The sequence below is a fragment of the Neopsephotus bourkii genome, unplaced genomic scaffold (assembly GCF_033783945.1).
Source record: "Neopsephotus bourkii isolate Nb327-2 ecotype Australia unplaced genomic scaffold, CSIRO-AGI_Nbou_v1 NB_107, whole genome shotgun sequence".
Classification (NCBI taxonomy): Eukaryota; Metazoa; Chordata; class Aves; order Psittaciformes; family Psittacidae; genus Neopsephotus; species Neopsephotus bourkii.
Genome location: NW_026900624.1, coordinates 5040610 through 5057377, shown reverse-complemented (window position 1 = coordinate 5057377; position 16768 = coordinate 5040610). Strand labels below are relative to the sequence as shown.

Genomic DNA, 16768 nt, shown 5'->3' with positions numbered 1-16768 from the left:
AATGGCCTGCAGTAGCCCACCAAGAGGGAACTACCAGGAGACCCCAGCAGTCCAGCCTTTGGGCCATGCAGACGAAACAGCTCTACATTTGATGCAAGTGTGCCACAGCTAAGCAAATGCCACATATGTGCTGAGGCTTGCTTTAAAACACCATAGTAGGATTGCCTCTCATCTGCTATTTTCAGTAGCACTGAATCACTGAATAGGAGCCTGTTGTATTCCAAGGCACAGCATCCTTCCAGCATGCTCCAGAGGTTGCTCTGCCTTTCAGTGACATGGGTACAAGCAGGGCTGTTGTGCTCCCACGCACGTTCCCAACTTGCAATGAAGTGAGTGCATCCAAACTCTCTCTAAAATCACAAAGAGAGATTTAGATGAAGAGAGGGACAAGGTATGTTTTGCCTTCCCAACCCCTCCTCCCACCCCTGTGAAGAGGGCTCGGGCTGTACCCACTCCTGTGGCCGCAGGAGCCACAGAGTGCAGAAGAACAGCCCTGTTCCATTGCAGCTGAAAACAACACACGCTATACCATGGACCACATGAGCTGCAGCTGACACAACCCCGACCTGGACCTCTGCGCTGGTGCTATCCGGCCCGGGCTCTAAACATGGGCAGAGCCCCAGGCTCCAGAACGTTTCTCCGAGGGGTCGGCCGTCTTCCGCCGGGTAGGGGCTCACCGACGGGGCGGGGAGGGAGGGGGGGTAATCTGTGGGGCAGCGGACCAGGCGTGGGGCTGCAAGACCACAGCGACCGGCAGTGCTTCCGCCCCGGACTTCCCGTGCCCCGCCGTAACCCGAGCCTCATTTCCTGGTCGGGGCTCTTAAAGGGGCCACTCCGGCGGTGGAACAAATGGAACAAAGGCCATTGTGCTGCCCGCGGGCCAGCCGCTCCGCCCGCTGCCATCCCTCCCCTCCCCGCCAGACACGTTCGCTCATCCCGCTGCCCATCTCCGCCGCTGAACGCCAGTACCGGCGCGCCGCATTTAAAGGGCCCGCGGCGTCAAACGACACCGAATTGAGCCGACGCGACGCGGCTGCGCCCTTCCAGCCTTCCCTCCGCTTTGCCCGCCCCGCACGGGCACCCGAGGGCACCCGAGGGCGCCCACTGCGACGGGGCAACCGGCACCCCCGCCTTCCCCTTCGTCCCTCCCCGCCGGTAGTGGCTGTTCGTGGCGACGCGAGCCCTTTAAGGGGCGGTGCGGGGTGCCGGGAACCCACGTCAGTTTCGGCCCCGAAACTCCGGATCAATGAGCGGCGGCGGGGCGGGGCGCAGCGCAGCGCCCGGCCCTTCCCCCGCCGCCTTTCGGTTTCTCTCTTCCAGGAAGGAAAACACCGGGAGGGGAGCGGGGCCGTGACGGCAGCGCCGCCCCTTCTTCCCCCTTCCCCCCCTTTTTCCCACTTCCATTTCCCCCCGCGCCGCACGCGGGCAGAGCGCGCGCGGTCACGCACACGCACATACACACACACACACAGACACATATACATACATACACATATATACACACACATATACATACATACATACATACACACACACACACGCACACGCACGCACAGTCGCGCTCAGCGGGGCGGGAGCGATCGCGCTCACTCGGAGGAGGCGGCTGGCGGTGGCACCGGCACCGCTGAGGAGTGGACCCCGGCGGCAGGGGGGGGACGACTCCGCCTCTCCCGCGGGCAGCTCCGCGGGCTGCGCCATGGTGGCGGCGGAAACTTCCCCTTGAGGGGACGGGCCGGGAGGGGAGCGGAAAGTGGGGAAAGCCCGAGAACTTCCCGTCCGTCCGTCCGCCCGCCCCGCCGGGCTTCGACGCTTCCCTGCTGAGAGATGTCTGAGGCTCCTGCTCAGTGTTGCATCAAGGTAAAGCTCCATCCCTGTGTCCGTCCGGCCCCTGTCAGCGCGCAGCCCCCGACCGAGGTATTCCGGAGCTCCCGATAGAGGCGGGCGGGGAACACACAGGGACGCGGCTCCCGTCGGTTGTCACCGTGGTGCATCCCCCCCGCCCTCCCCAAGGCCCCCTCGGGGACACGCAGGGCAGAGCCTCCGCGGCCGAGATTTAGTGGCGTTGTTCCTCACGGCAGGAGCTGGCGGCGGGACGGGAGGTTGAAACGGAGCCGGGGAGCCCTTCCCGGTCTCCTCTCCTCTCCCGCGGGGCTGGTGGCCCGACGGCCCCGGATAGCAACTTCGCAGAAAGTTTCCTGCCGTCGGGGATATGCAGCCGCTGCTGCTTCCACCAGCACGGGGATGTGGGGGTTTCCTTTCCTTTCCTTTCCTTTCCTTTCCTTTCCTTTCCTTTTCCTTTCCTTTTCCTTTCCTTTCCTTTCCTTTCCTTTCCTTTCCTTTCCTTTCCTTTCCTTTCCTTTCCTTTCCTTTCCTTTCCTTTCCTTTCCTTTCCTTTCCTTTCCTTTCCTTTCCTTTCCTTTCCTTTCCTTTCCTTTCCTTTCCTTTCCTTTCCTTTCCTTTCCTTTCCTTTCCATTTTTATTTAGTAATGCCCATGTTATTAATTTTTACTCACTGCATTTACTAGCATCTCTTGCCCATCAGCAGGCAGGGGAGCCGGGGCTGCACAGCCCGGCCCCGTGCTGCCAGGGCCTGGGGGATCCGTTTCTCTGTGGCTTGGCCTGTGGAAGGAGGGGTTGCCCCGTGAAATTTCTGGTTTTAAGTGGAAGCGGTGTAAAGCTGAGACAATGGAAACAAAATTGAGTTTCCTTTCTTTGTCCAGACCTTTCCTATCTGCTAGAAATAGTGTTTTCTTCCCTCACCCCTCGGTATCATTCCAGTCGTGTGCTTTCTGGAGGAGTTGCTTTGCTTTGCTGCCAGCCAGGAATCTTCCTCCTGCTCACGATTAACTGCCCGAGTTAAGAGTGCTTTAACAGTTGTCTCTCCCTGAGTGGCAGGAAAAGGTGACTTCCAGGCTGTAAGGGAAAGAGCCATGAATGAACACGTATTTACTCACCATGATGCTTTTTTGTTTGCTTGTCCCAGTTTGTGTACATTTATGATGGGAGTCTTATGTTCTATATGCTGTGACCTCAGTTTGAAAAGTTGGGGGTGTATTTTCTCTTGCTGAGTTAAATGGGATCAGGCCCATGTCCCGTGAAGTCTCGTGGTGCAGAGAGTCTAGTTGGACTTTTCATAATGCAGACGGACAAATTGGATAATGGGGTATTGTATGCGCATTGCAGGGTGGTAAAATGCTAGTGCAGGCAAAACGCGTACAATTAACTAAGCAGATCCCTATATGTATATGTATGTAAAATGAAATACAATTGCTGTTTTTATTAGTAAATCCTGTGGAAAGGTAGGATGTGTTCTCTGGACAGAAGAATGCAAATGCATGCCATGAAAAAGTAGTGTCATATGAGTTGTGTTTCCTTGGTTTTGATGTGTATCGTTTTGAGAATACGAGGTTTACTTCTGCTCTTACCGAAGTTGGTGATAGCACTGTTGTTGATTTTGGGAACAGTAAAGCTGGTCCTTCGCTAGCCTCGCTGAGGTATGTGACAGGATCATCTGTAAGGGATTTGCTACATAGCAGGAGGAGGTACAAGCAAACTTCTGTTTGAGTCTTGAAGTGATTAAATGCCAAGTTTTCATTATGTTTAGGCAGATAGTGGCAATCTGATGTGTTTCTGAAGTGACTGATTCTAAAGATCATGGTCTGAACTTATTTTGATTTTGCAGTGTGTAGTTTGTTTACATGCTGACTCGTGCAGTTATCTTTGTCAGAGAACAGAAACTACTGCTACCAGCTTTTTGGGGGATTGTTTTACTAGTTTCAAACGTAGAAAGTACGTATTTTCAGACCGAAGTGTGAATTTCCAGTGATAACATTTATTCACCAGTCAAACTATTCAGGGTAATTTTCTCTTTGTTTTTTTCTAACAACCATTGCTTTCTGGATGCTTGTTTCATCCAGGAGGAGTTAGAGGTGGCTGCAGTCAGCAGCTGGATTTAAGAGGTGTTGTGATTATACAGTTACGAGTGATGATTTCTGTAGCATTTCAGCCTGGCCTGCAGAGCATGAGGTCGGGGCAGAGGAGCAAGCTCCTCACTGTACTCCGACTTTGGTGCTAAGCTGCTGTGTTGTTCTGACAAGTAGCCAAGCGTTGTGCTGTGAGGGTGCTGCAGAGCTTCATTAGGAGCCTGTGAACTGGAAGCAGTGGTGCTAGAGGATGTATTCTGTATGATTTGTTTTTTTTTTCCCTGCCTCCTGCAATACGGATCAAGGTTGCGTGCAGTAAACGCCACAGCAACTGAGGTGATGAACCACAGACAGCTTCAGCAGAGGGAGGGAAGGCTGCTGCTTTGTTTATGCCCAAGCTGCTCAGTGCATGGTCTCGCCATCTCACCTTACTAAAGAAGTGCTTCAATAAGATGTAGGAAAGCTCAAAGGAGATGAAGTTTTGGTATATATTTAATTACTGATAATCAACATGAACTTGCAGTAATATCTCGGTTTGTGTCGAGTACTTATCAGTATGTATGTGTGATTGTATATTGATATGTGCTCGCTTTGCGGCAAGTACGTGTGCTTCCTTACATTCTTTTCCTCCGAGAGAGGAGAAACCCAATGCTAATATCCTGATCTTGCCAACGCTTGGGTGTGTGCTTGCCTGACTGATGGCAAGCAGACCCAGTAACTCCAACCATGCTGTTGTGGCAAGGAAGTTAAGCGTCTGCAGAAAGAGTCTAAAGCTGCAGAGAGAAGTCATCGCTGGAGTTAGAGACAGATCTTGGGTGTCAGAGGTGAGTGTGAAGGTTGGACTCTCAGTGTTTGTTACAGCTTAGGGTGTCAGCGTACCCCCTGTGTGAACCAGCAGCCTTCGGGCTTGTGGCGTGCTCCGGTCTGAAAGCACCTGAGGGCTTTGATTCCGAGGTGGGTTGGGAAGGGACATGTGGTGTGGTCGTCGTATTTGGACAGGCTTTTTCATCCCAGGTGCTGGGATGTCTACGTTGGTAGTAAACCTGTTCCTCTGATCCTGAGCCATAATAGTTAGCTGATTATAGTATTGTATATACTGACATGACGTTGGCACTCGTTATGGTATTGGCAAGTGATCCTTACAGCCTCACCTCTCCTCCCCCAGGTGGGAGAACTGAGGCACAGGGAGAGTGTAAACATCTTGGCAAAAGCTTATAGGAGGGCAAAAGCTCAAAGGGAGACAGGGCAAGAAGTTTAGACAAAGGTGATGATTTTTGTTGTGAATTAAGGTCCACGTGGTGATGAGTTCTGTTTAAAACCTCACCTGGAACTTTCTGATTATGAGGATCTCCTTGTTTTCCCCTTGAATTCTTAATACCTTGAAAATATCACCATGGTGTCACATGGAGGCTCAAAATTCATCAGGCAAATAGAAGGATACCAAAGGGTGCAGTGTGATTTATTTTCCTTTTTATAAATCTGGTAATTTCAGTTGCTCAATTCGATTTGCCACGCTACCACAAACAATTGTGCTGGCAGAAGTATAGAGTTGTGGGGGAACTGAAACTGGGAATATGGGGGGGACCAGCTGCCTAAAATCTCCCAGTCCAGGGCTGCTCCTAGCCTAGGCTCCCCTGTGTGTGCTTGGCTGATACTTGAGCTGAGAGTGCTTTTGGTGGGCAGCACTGAAGGCACAGAGCCTTCCTGTGAATTGGGTTTCACAACTGACTCCGGTGGAGATTTTATGCAGCTGTATGCTGGTGGAAGGGAGAGCTTTCTCTTGCAGTAAGTTGTATGTGGTGGTCCTTGCGATCGCATGGGCACTGCAGGAGTCAGCACAGAATTCTGTAGCTCGAGGTCTTGTCTCACTGGTGCTTATTTTGGATTCAAGGATGTACTTTGTAATCATTTAAAAAAGGAAGAAGGGGGAAAAAGAGTGATGGTGTAAGCCAAAGGGCAAAGAATCAGCAGAGTGTTTGAGCTTTCAGTCTTAACTGGCTTCCCCAGATTAATTTTTAAGTAGTGCTTTATGTCCCCTAATACTTCATCGATGCTGTTTTTGCAAAGAGCGCTCTCCCACCAAATGCTTTCCATGCTGAGGGACTGTTCAGCACCACATGGCCAGAATTCTGTTACCCTTAACCAAGGCTGAGTATCTGCTAGTACAGAGATGTTCCTTAGTGTTTATTAGGGGACTTATGTACAAGAAGGAGGCTCCTTCTTATGTTAGTGTCAATGACAAAACTCTCATTAAGTTCAGTGGGTGTAGGTTTGAATGGGAGAAGTACATACTATTTAACATCTGATTAATCACTTAACTCCTTGGCACCAGCTAAATTGAATCCCTCTGAAGCAAAATTTTACTAACACTGCCCCAATTAAGCACTGGTCATTAGCATTCACTGTGTCATTACAGGTGAAGTCAGTTTCCTGGGAGGCAACCCATTAGAACAGCAGCCCCAATCTGAAAATGCCCCAGTGAAACAGAGGATGCCTTAATGATAATTTACATGCATATTGCACCTTGCATCTCAAAGTGCCTTTCGGAGGGAGGTGGCTAAGCAGTGCTGTGCTGATAGAAATGCTGATAACCAGCAGATGAAGTCTTGTACAGTTACACAGAAGTGATGTTCCTGGCTTTTCGAAAAGTTACCTGTCTCTTTGTGAGCGTGCCTCCTGAAGTCTCCTGACAGAAGCTTTCCTAATAACCTGCTTACTGTGAGAAGGGAGAGCTAAGGCAACCTGTGTTTTTGGCCAGTAGTGTGGTTCTGACCTACAATCCAGAAACTGGCAAATTCGGGTTTGGTTTTGCTCTGTTTCTTTACATGTGTTCGTTTCGGAGTACCTGTGGTTCAGTGCCTTCAGCCGGGCATCCCCAGAGTGACAGCAAGTTAAAAGCCAGTGCTTCTGAAAATGTTCTCTTTGGCCTTTGCTTTCCCTATCTGTGAAACAGGCATGAAATAATAATGAACGTACCTCTATCGTGCAGTAGTGAGGCTTGGTATTTGTAATGCAGCATGAGAACAAGTTGTGTTTATTATAGGAACCAGCGACAGGGGGATCTGATTTGTTCCTGGCTTTTTAGTTCACAGGGTGCTTGGGGGCAGTGGGGATGGTTGTCATTCGTTTGTTGGCTCTTCTGTTAGGGGCCGCCTACCTCTGCTGAGCAGTCAGAGGGAGCGTGATCCTACTGTTTCACTGCGTCCTAGTGGCTGGATCCGGCAGGGTGGTGTTCCTGTGCCCACAGCCCACACTGGATGTGGCTTTGGGAGAGGCGGGCACAAGGTGCAGGCGTAGTTGTTCTGCCACAATCCTGCCTCTGGCTGAGGGCAAGAGTGCCTGGGTGGGACGGCTGCCAGATGTGGCTGCCAGAGCACTCCCTGCTGCCTTCCCTCCCCTGACCACCACCCTTCCCGGGGCTCCCTGAAGCTGAACACAGAGCAGGCTGCATACTCGGTTGTCGCAGGTGTTGTTTTCTCCTGGGGTAGGAGGGCATCCCTGTCTGTCAGGGAGTAGGAGGGCATCCCTGTCTGTCAGGTCAGGTACACCTTCATCATCTGACAAGGGAGGACCCACTGGCAGAGGCAGAGGCAGTGGCTGGTGATCAGCTGCCAGTGTTGCCACAACAATTAACGTTTAGGTTGCAATATGTCCTTTTGCTTCCTGCGAGAAGGAGGACGCCCGGGACAGCCCGTGGGTGGGATGTTCCTCTAGGCAACTGTGAAGAAGCCAAACCAAGCCCAGGTATGTGCTTCAGTTCATCCTGAGCAAAGAGACCAGGCAGGCCACCAGAGCCTCTGTGCCTTTAACAGCAGAGTCATGGCAGCTGATTCCTGCTATTGTGGGTTATTTTTTTTAGGTCTACAATCTAAGCCAAATTTAGACCATATTGGTTCTGGTGTTGCTGAGTTGTCTTCAGGCAGTGTTTTGTTGGAGCACAGAGGACAGCTACTCTATCTATGAAACATATGGAACTCGAGGCTAGAGTATACTGGTTTACTTTTTTCTTTTTTTTTCTTCCAAAAATTCTACTTCTGGCAGGAAAATAAATGCAAAAAACTCCAGCCGAAGTTGAACTTGTTTATGGAATGTCTGGAGCAGTGGTAAATAAAGGATTTTGACAGGAGATAAGTTTTTCACTGATAGATGGTATTGCTTCTCTTCTGTAATGCTGCTGAGCTCCAAAGTGAGCTGGCTATAGCAATTAAGGAAAGCTGTAAATGATTCTTCATCTAAATGCCTTTTCCAAAGGTTATTCCTTGTTAAGCCACATGCAGTTTCTTTGCTTCAGTGATGCTCTTGTACAGTTTGCAAATGTTGTCCTGGTTAAGACAGTCCGGAGGGGAAGTGGGCATGAAAGAGCGCGAGCTTCTCCCTGTGGTATTTATGTTGGTGTTCTGTGGAATGTTTGCACACGGAAACAAATAGCACTGTAAATCATTTTAAAGATGTGTATAACGCCAGGAGTAGCATTGGGTGTGACTGCAAGAGTTAAGTGTTACTACAGCTCCACAAAAATACTTTCAATGTGACAACCAGGCTTTACATGGTAAACTATTAACAGCTGCCTAATATTAAATCCAGAGTTTGGATGTTTAATTTCAAAATAAAATGTAATGTGGTTATAAATAGGAACAATGAGTGATTTCTCGGTGGGTTGTTGTGTTGGTGGGTTGTTGGTTTGGGGTTCTTTTGTGTGTGCCTGCTTTTGTTGAGGGTTTCTTTGGGTTTTTCCTAGCTTGCTCAGGTAGCGTATGATCAAGCTTGGAAATTATTTGTGTTCAAAAGTCTTGAGAGTTTAATCTGGAGGAAACCAACTGGCATCCAGTAAGGAGAATCCTTCAAAATGATGGAATGCAGTGGAGAGAGATATTCTTTATATAGTTTGAATTTCAACAGAATATGGCTGAAGTGATTTTCCATTATGTCTTTAGTGGGATCCTCAAAACCATCTATTAACAGAAACTAGGAATGCTTTCTAAATGGGATAGGATTCTGTGGAAATCCAGGAGCTTGGAGTCCTACCAGATAAATGAAATGTTTAGTAAAAGTGCCAGAGATAGCAGTACTAGAATTCAGAGACAGATTTATCCAGTTAGTAGGGCCACAACAAGGCATTCAGTATCTGCAAAACACATTTCTCTGTTCCCTTTCTCTTTTTTCCCTAAAAAGGACTTCACATGAAAGTGATTTCCATCACTGATGGAGCACTGTGAAGCTCTGCTCATGTGCTTTAAGATCAAAGGGAGCAAACCCAGCATTACAGCAGTATTGGGGAGCTCCTTCCCACTTTCAAGGAACTCATCTGAGGTCTCTGTTGGGATTCCCCCCCAATAGAAATAATCCCTATTTCCTTCTCATGGATTAGGAGTGGTTGTTTCACTGTGTTACCTCTTGAAAGGCCATTCTTATCTTCCTACCTGCCCAGTAGGTAGGAAAACCTGGGCAAAGCCAAGCCTTCTCGGAGCTGTCCAGGAGTTGAGGTTAGAGGTGGTAGGTTGCGAGGAACTGCAGGTTCTGGGATGAGGGTGTTGGTCCCAGTTATCACTGGAGGCTTCTGGGAAAAACCATTCCCTGGCAGGTGGATCCTTCCCCTGCCATATCCATAAGAATCTGCTTGGGTGTTTCCAGGAGGCAAGAACTGTGTGAGAGTGGCTGTAACTTGAAGCCTGAAAAGCAATAGGGTTAGCGCTCATGTGCCATTGTCATCTGTGCCATTGCCTTTCAGTTGTGGTGGCTCTGGCCCTGGCAGCCTCAGCCCAGCTCCAGAGGACCAGCTCACTCCAGTTTAGAGCACCACTGTGCTGGGTCTGGCAGCCTAGTGTAGGTACATGTAGGTGCCAGTTACCAGGTTGGGGCTGTGCTGTCACTGTGGAGTGATGGACCCGCCATCTCCCTGGGGGTGAGGAAAAGAAGGGCTGAGCTGTTTTCACAGAGGGGTGAGGATGCACTTGTTCCTGCTAAGTCCCAGGGTGCCAGGAAGGGCACCAGGTTGCAGGAACAGGAGTGCTGATGGGTGTAAAAGATATTTCTCAGTTGGCAGTCTGAGTGGTTGTGTCGCTGTCAAATGGCTTGAGCAAATGGGTTCTCTGGAAGAGGACTCAGGGAAGAGCGTGGGAGCAGCTTCCAGGGGAAGAAGGTTATGGGCTGTAAAATATTTCATGGCATGTGGCCCGAGATATATATCGCACACTGGATGGTAAACACTGGGCTCAAACACACTGGAGATGGTGCCTTAGCAAACTACCTACCTCACACCAGCTGAGTCATCAGAGCCATCCGTGACTGACGGTGCGCTGGCTTTATTACCTCCCAACTGGGACAAATTACAACTTCTCTTAAACCTCAGAGTAAGAAGAGAGTGAATTAATAGCGTATGCACAGCCAATTAACACAGCCAACTGAACTACGCTGATGGGCAGTGGCTGAGTTTTGCAGGCTTGGAGAAGTGGGCAGAAAGTGCAGTATATATATATGGGGTTTTTTCCTTCACCTGGGTAGTTTAGAGTGGGTCTTTCTGACATCTCTTCTGTTTAACAGAAACGGTGAGGTCTGCTTGAGCTGTTTGGTCCTGTTTGCTGACAGGCCTCTCAGAACTGGTCTGTCAGCTGAGATTGGATTTTAGGAAATTATTTGGTTGGTGAACAAAAGAAAACAGAGCTCAGTTTTCAATTTGAGGTCAAGTAGGCAAACAAAACTGTAGTGGGAAAGGAGCAGGCAGTCAATTAGGAATTATCTGTATGTTGTAGTTTGAGTCTGTGTCGTGTATCAGTTCAGATTAGAGCATGTTTTCCTGACTGCTAGGAGGGTTTTTAGAGCACCAAAAGAGAGAGAAATGAGCAGGGGAGTTGCCTTGGGAAACTTCCATAGGAAGAGAAGCTACGTTGCCTACAACTCTCCAGCTTGGAGGCTGCAAAGGGAGGCACAATAGAAATCTGTAAGATCACACAGGAGTGTAGTATAGGGAGCAATTATTTCTGATATACAAAACTAATTACTAGTCTTCATCTGTGTTAAATTATGGAACTCACTGCTGCAGGATGCTGTGGAGACTGTAAGTTCAAATGGGTTTTTAAGGGAGTGGAGGAATAGGTGACGATACTAAGTCTAACAGCCTGTATGAGGCGATGCAACAGGGCTGACAATACAGGTTATAATTGCACAAGGGAAGCATTGCTTTTTCCGTCTGTTAAACCTTTCCTGAAACAGAGACTTCCTGTCTTCTGGGGACAAGATCCCAGGCAAGATAGACTTGTTCTGATGATGTGTAGGCATTCAGATGCTTCAATGTAAAATTTTACACCCTGGAAGGCTGGTCTCAAGTGCTTACTAGTCTCCTCTGGATTGTTTCCTAAGTCTTGGTCCCATCAGTCTTGATTTCAAGAGCGCTGAAGAATTGTAAGTGGGAAGAGAGCTAAGGAAGAATTTGTGGCTGTGACCCGGAGAGATTTGTGAAGTCTGGGTTGCTAGGACTAGCAAGAGGCTGGCTTTGTTGCATTAATTACTGAGATTCAAATGAAAGAGGGGAAAACCTTCAGGGACTACATGGAAGAGGAATTACAGATCAGCATTTAAACAAGGGGAAGTTTTTTGGTTATGGGGAAGAGACTGCTTCCAGGAGCCAAATGTGAGTTGACCTGTGCTTTCCCAAAGGCCTCCCAGTTCCCATTATCACCCACATGAAATGTGCTTCTGAAACACTAACTCTTTTTCACATACGTGACAAGTGGTATCCCAACTGGAGCTTGCAGCCATGGGCAGGAGAGTTGCTGCTGCTTTCATTGCCTGGCCAAATGTTGCAGGCAGTCACTGAGCTGCCTCTCTCGCTAGGAAGTATTGTCATTTGTACAGACTTTGCATCACGCTTTTGGTTGTGACTTGCCTTTTTTTAATGGCAAACGGAAGAATGGATGTACAGAATCAGTTCTTACATTGTTTTGCATGTGTATTTTTTAGTTGTTCCTGAAGAGTGAGTGATTCATGGTGTTGGACAGCCATTAAAGCATATCGATGTGCAGCTAAATATGGTCTTCAACCTAAATATAGTTCTTTCTGCTAATCTATACAGTGTCTACAAGTATCTATTTAAGTAATTGGATAGCCCTATACAGATTTAGGTAGGGTTTTATACTGGGAAATAACAAATCATTTGCTGGGTGTTTGGTTTTGTTTTATTTCCCATGCTGTTTATGATGCACAGCACTTGGCCTTACAGTGAAATGTAATTACAAGTGCAGTGTCCCCCATCAAAACCCTGAGCATAAAGTAGTTCTGCAAAAAACAGTAGTTTGGATAATTGCACATGAGAAGGAACACGGTACATTTTAAGGTGATATTACTTAATAAATGACAAGCATTTTTTATTAAGCAAATGAAATATTTCTTTTTCAGTTGTACTGATTTTATATTTTTTTTTCTTGTGGATTAAAATAATGATACAGACTTGCAAAATAGGCTTTTTTTTTTGTTCAGAATTTGTCCCTTTGGCTTTTCTGAGGAAAAAATGGTATTGTAGTCTTGAAACTCCAACAAACTGCAGGTTTTTCTAGACACACACTAGTGGTGGCAGGAGTCCAGGTGAGCAGTCCTGCAGCCCAGGGCTGGAACTTCTGCCCTGGTTTCCAGCAGAGCTCCCAGAATGTGCTGCTCTCAGCCCAGCCACTTTCATAGCCACACCCCCTGAGATTTAGAGCTGTTCAGCACTGCTGCAAGATGGGAGCTTTGACATGGTATGGCTCTCCATGCCCATGGGTGCAGGGAACTGCTTGAACCCAACGGAGATCTGGTATCTAAATTTCTACAAACCTACTCTAAGCAATGGGAATGGAGGTTAGTGGTGGAAGGCAAACAGGAACCAGGGATGTAGGGTGGTACTGAGAGTGAAGGAATTAAGATGTGAAGGGGAGGAGTTTGTTGTGGCAGCAACTGCAACCAGCTGGGCCCACTGAGACTCCTGTGGAAAGGGTAAAAATCTGCTTTAGAAGGTTACAAGAGGCAGAGTGAAGCTGAATTGGGAAGGGTTATTCTCATCCTATGGGAACAGGGAGGATCAGATGGAAGCATCTGGCAGTTCTAAAGAGGGGGAGGTATGTTTTCCCACAACATACAGCGAGGTCACTGAATTTACTGCCAGGAGTTGTAATGCAGGGCCAAACAGGCAATTGGTTTTAAAAGAGAGTTCATACTAGATGGATCTGTTCGGGACCGTTAGTTGTGAAGATACAGCTGCAGTCCTTTGCTCAGAAGGCCACTAACCTGTGGGGTGCTGTGAAAGGGAGAGTTTATTGCTTGTGCGTTTTGCCCTGAGGATTTCCTGCTGGGTGTTTCTGGAGATGTGGTACTAACTTAGCTGTTTGGGCTGACCAGAACTACTGCGTTTTTCCATTTTCATTTAGGGCTTTCATACTTTGGTGCTGGACTCTGTACAGATGCCTCTGACAAGTGGAAAAATAGCAGTTGAGAAAACCTCTCATGTGAATCAGACATTCTGCTCTTTTTCTTGATCTTCTGGTGATGTTTCCTCAAGCAGAGGTAGCCTGACCATCTGAAATGCATGAGGCCAATGTTCTCCAGGTTATGAAGGACTTTGTTCGGGAAAATTCCTAGGGATTTTCCTGTCCTTGACTCTCCTATTGGGCTGTGACGCCATTTATTGGCATAAAGTGCCCTGATCTATTTTATTTCTCTAGGTTTTTCCCAAGATTTGGCTGACGGAGGGTGGAAAAAATAATTAGATTCTTGGATAATTCAAGTGCTACATGCTGTGTCAGCCGCACCTCTTCTGATGGCTGATAAGAGACAAGTGAACACAGTTCCTTGCAAGACGGGGATGCATTTGTTTGGATGGCCCAAACACGTAACTGCATGACTGTATGGCTGATGAACAAGTGTTATACAATACAGGGACAATTCCAGTACTTCCATTAATGTACTCCATCAGCAGGCCTGAAACGTGCTTTGGAGTGACTATCTTGATTTGATAGTTCAATTGCTTTGCCTTTCAGTCCCTGACTCTTCTTTTCAAGTTCCTAATTGCTGAGAAAATTAAGAAGGAAGTGTTGTTTACTGTATGTCTGGGCTTCATTTTTCCACACATAACAATTAAGAAGTGAGTAAGCTGGCACACAGGACCTTCTTGTTGAGACCCTGTGTACACCAAATGCTTTCCTTCAGTACAAGTTGAGCTGTTTCTCAAACCATGTTTGTCCTGCACCAGTGCAGTTAGTGGGCAATTAGAACTTGAAAGGTGCGATGACTAAAGGGAGAAAATCAAACCTGCGAATGCTTGTGTGTCCTTTACCAAGCCCTACATCTAGAATGGTGTCCTACAGCAGGCAGACACCACAGCAGCTTGCTCTCGCGTGGTACATACTTACCTGTCTTCAGGCTGAACTTGTGATGTCTGTGCTGCACAACCTGCTCACCTTTAACTGTCTCCTGAGGTCCTGTCCCACTGTACCAGCTTGGATGATCCCTCTGGGAATAGGCTCTTTTGCTGTTCCTAAGTGCTGCCTGAATGTCTGAAGACATAATACCCATTACCAACACAGTAAAACAGAAGCGTGAATTCCTAAAAGATGTGGGTAGCTGAAGATACTCAGTTTTCCCAGTGTTGAACACAGTTTTATCATTCCATACAAAAGTGAGTTAAAGTATGTCTGTGTCCCACATGCAAAGTCTGGACATGCACTTTTCTAACACAGTGTGCAAGCAGGCCAGTAACGTGATCCTGTGACTGAGGACTGTATTATTTGCCCGAGTTTTTTAGATCATCTCTAGTTTCCTGCTGATACCCTAGCTGTTTGTAGCAGGTTGCTTATCTCCTCAGTTTCCCACCCAGGCTTTGAGTATCTGTGTGGTTCATGGTGCTGCACGAGTGGGTGCTGGAATGCCATCTGTGGACAAATGAACAGCTAACAATGCACTCTTGAATGCAGCCTTCGTTTTTCGGCTGATGAGGCAAGGCTAAATTTTCTCATGCCTGCCTTTTCCAGCGCTCAGCTTGCCCCTTTCTCACATTCCCAAATGGACAGCTGATTTGTTCACGCACAGTCACCATACTGCATTTTCCTTCAGGTTTGTACCTCCAGTTTTACCTCTCTTTTTTCATATGTTTGAAGCCACAGTCCTTGAAAGTGGTGATGACAAGGCTACTGGGAAAACACAGCCCTTGGAGACTGCGAAGTCTGTTTGTTCTTCAAGTCACTTGAAATAAGAGCTAAATGATATGCTTAGTTTTAGAAAGCAGCAGTATTCTATCTGATCTTGTCCTTCTAGTGGAAAAAAAAGGTGAGGGTTTGATAATCTATATGGCAGTACAGGGGTAAACTTAGTGATTTAGCCCATTAGTGGAAGGTACTTTAACTTTGATTTCTTAACAGTGTGTCAGATGAAAGAAGAATCGTAGGCTGTCTGATTTCCCATTGCTGCTGGCTTGCACAGCTTCTGCCTAAAATGAAAAGGCAGCGCACAGATCCCAGTGTGCAAAAGTAGCAGGCTGCCCATGTGGCCGTGTTGTTAACTTCCTGCCCTCTCTTTCTCCATCCCGCATCTCACTTTTGCCCATTGTTAATTATTCTGGCTAGGGGCTTGCGAAGAAGCAAGTGTTTTTCCAGGCACAAGGAATTTGTGCTGAGGTGTTTGTTTTTCCCATGGCTAAGTAGTGTCTAGTCTCCTCCTGGTTTGCCTCTTCTATTTCTGTCATTCCTGTTTTCACAGGGTGAGGGTATTCTCCCTTTATGCTGCCCTATTTGTTGCTGTACCATGCATGTCAGGCTATTCTATAACATGTTTTCTTTTGAAGTACAGTAGGCATCGTGAGACTTGGCATCCTGAGAGGTGAGGCTCTTTAAGCATGATACAAAGAGGAGTCCTGCTCAAGATGTGGTGAGGCAAGTGAAAACTGTGACTTGAGCAGGGCTCCTGGGTCTTCATCCTAGGTTGAGCCTGCTAGTTCTTGAATTCTCCTATGGTGTGGCTGTATTGTACTGTCACACCAGCCTTCCCTGCCTCCAGCAGTGCCTATGTGAAGCAGTATCTGCCCATATGAAACTTGGGGCTGACGTGAAGCTGCTTTAACTATTCTTTAAAGGCACTGCAAGAGTGTGCCTTTGTTATTTTGCTGAAGAAGTAGTTTGATGAGACTCTTAATTCAAGATAAGGTGGTAGCACCCTGCAAGATCTTGTCCCACCCTTCCCCTTCCTCCTCCCATGGGCTGGCACAAACGTTTGGGCGGCCCTGTGCTTGATAGGGCAGCAGATCTAGGTGAAAATGGACAGCTTGTGCTAGCGCAAGGCAGAGCATGGTGTGGAGGTGGTGGGAATGAGCAGCTGGGAACAGGAGGAGGGCAGGGCACGTTTTTCAGGTGGCGGTGCCAGTTGATCTGGGATTAAGGTGTTGATGAAACTCACAGTAAAGCTTTGGCCAGATCTGTGTTACCTGACATCAGAACCAAAGCTTTTAAAGGTGCACGCCTACTTTCTTTACAAGAATCATCCCTTTAGGCTAGGTGGAGTAGCTACAGGAAAAGTGGTCACTGGATCAGGAAAACGTGGTGGTTGTACTGAGAAGTGATCTCTCCTTATGCCAACAGACACCAAGGGTCTGAAGCAGCATGGTTTGCTCTTCTAGTGTGAAGGGTAGAGCTGTTGCCTGGAGCTGTGAATGAGTCTTCTGATATTAGCATGAGGCCCCACTGCTGTCATCCCCAGATTTCCAACCGTGCTATGGCTTGCTTTGTGTTTCTGAACGCACCTTGGCTGTGCCGTTTTAGTTTAATTGTAGGAGAATGCTGCTCTAATAAAAGGAGGCACTTGCACCTTCTTGAGTCTTATGAGAGAGACTG

At 47.7% G+C, this 16768-nt stretch overlaps 1 protein-coding gene across 3 annotated transcripts in view; it reads left to right on the top strand.

Annotated features, from left to right (window-relative positions):
* The first annotated feature begins 1538 nt into the window (after positions 1 to 1538).
* The window catches only part of ETV6 (ETS variant transcription factor 6), a 134570-nt gene continuing 119340 nt past the window's right edge, over positions 1539 to 16768 (top strand). For 2 of the 3 annotated variants that reach the window (XM_061358736.1, XM_061358727.1), the window contains exon 1: positions 1540 to 1857. In XM_061358736.1, the coding sequence (XP_061214720.1) occupies positions 1825 to 1857 (33 nt within the window). In that variant the 5' untranslated portion in view covers positions 1540 to 1824. Of the gene's footprint in view, positions 1858 to 16768 lie in introns of all 3 variants that reach the window. The other variant, XM_061358746.1, reaches the window with a different exon arrangement.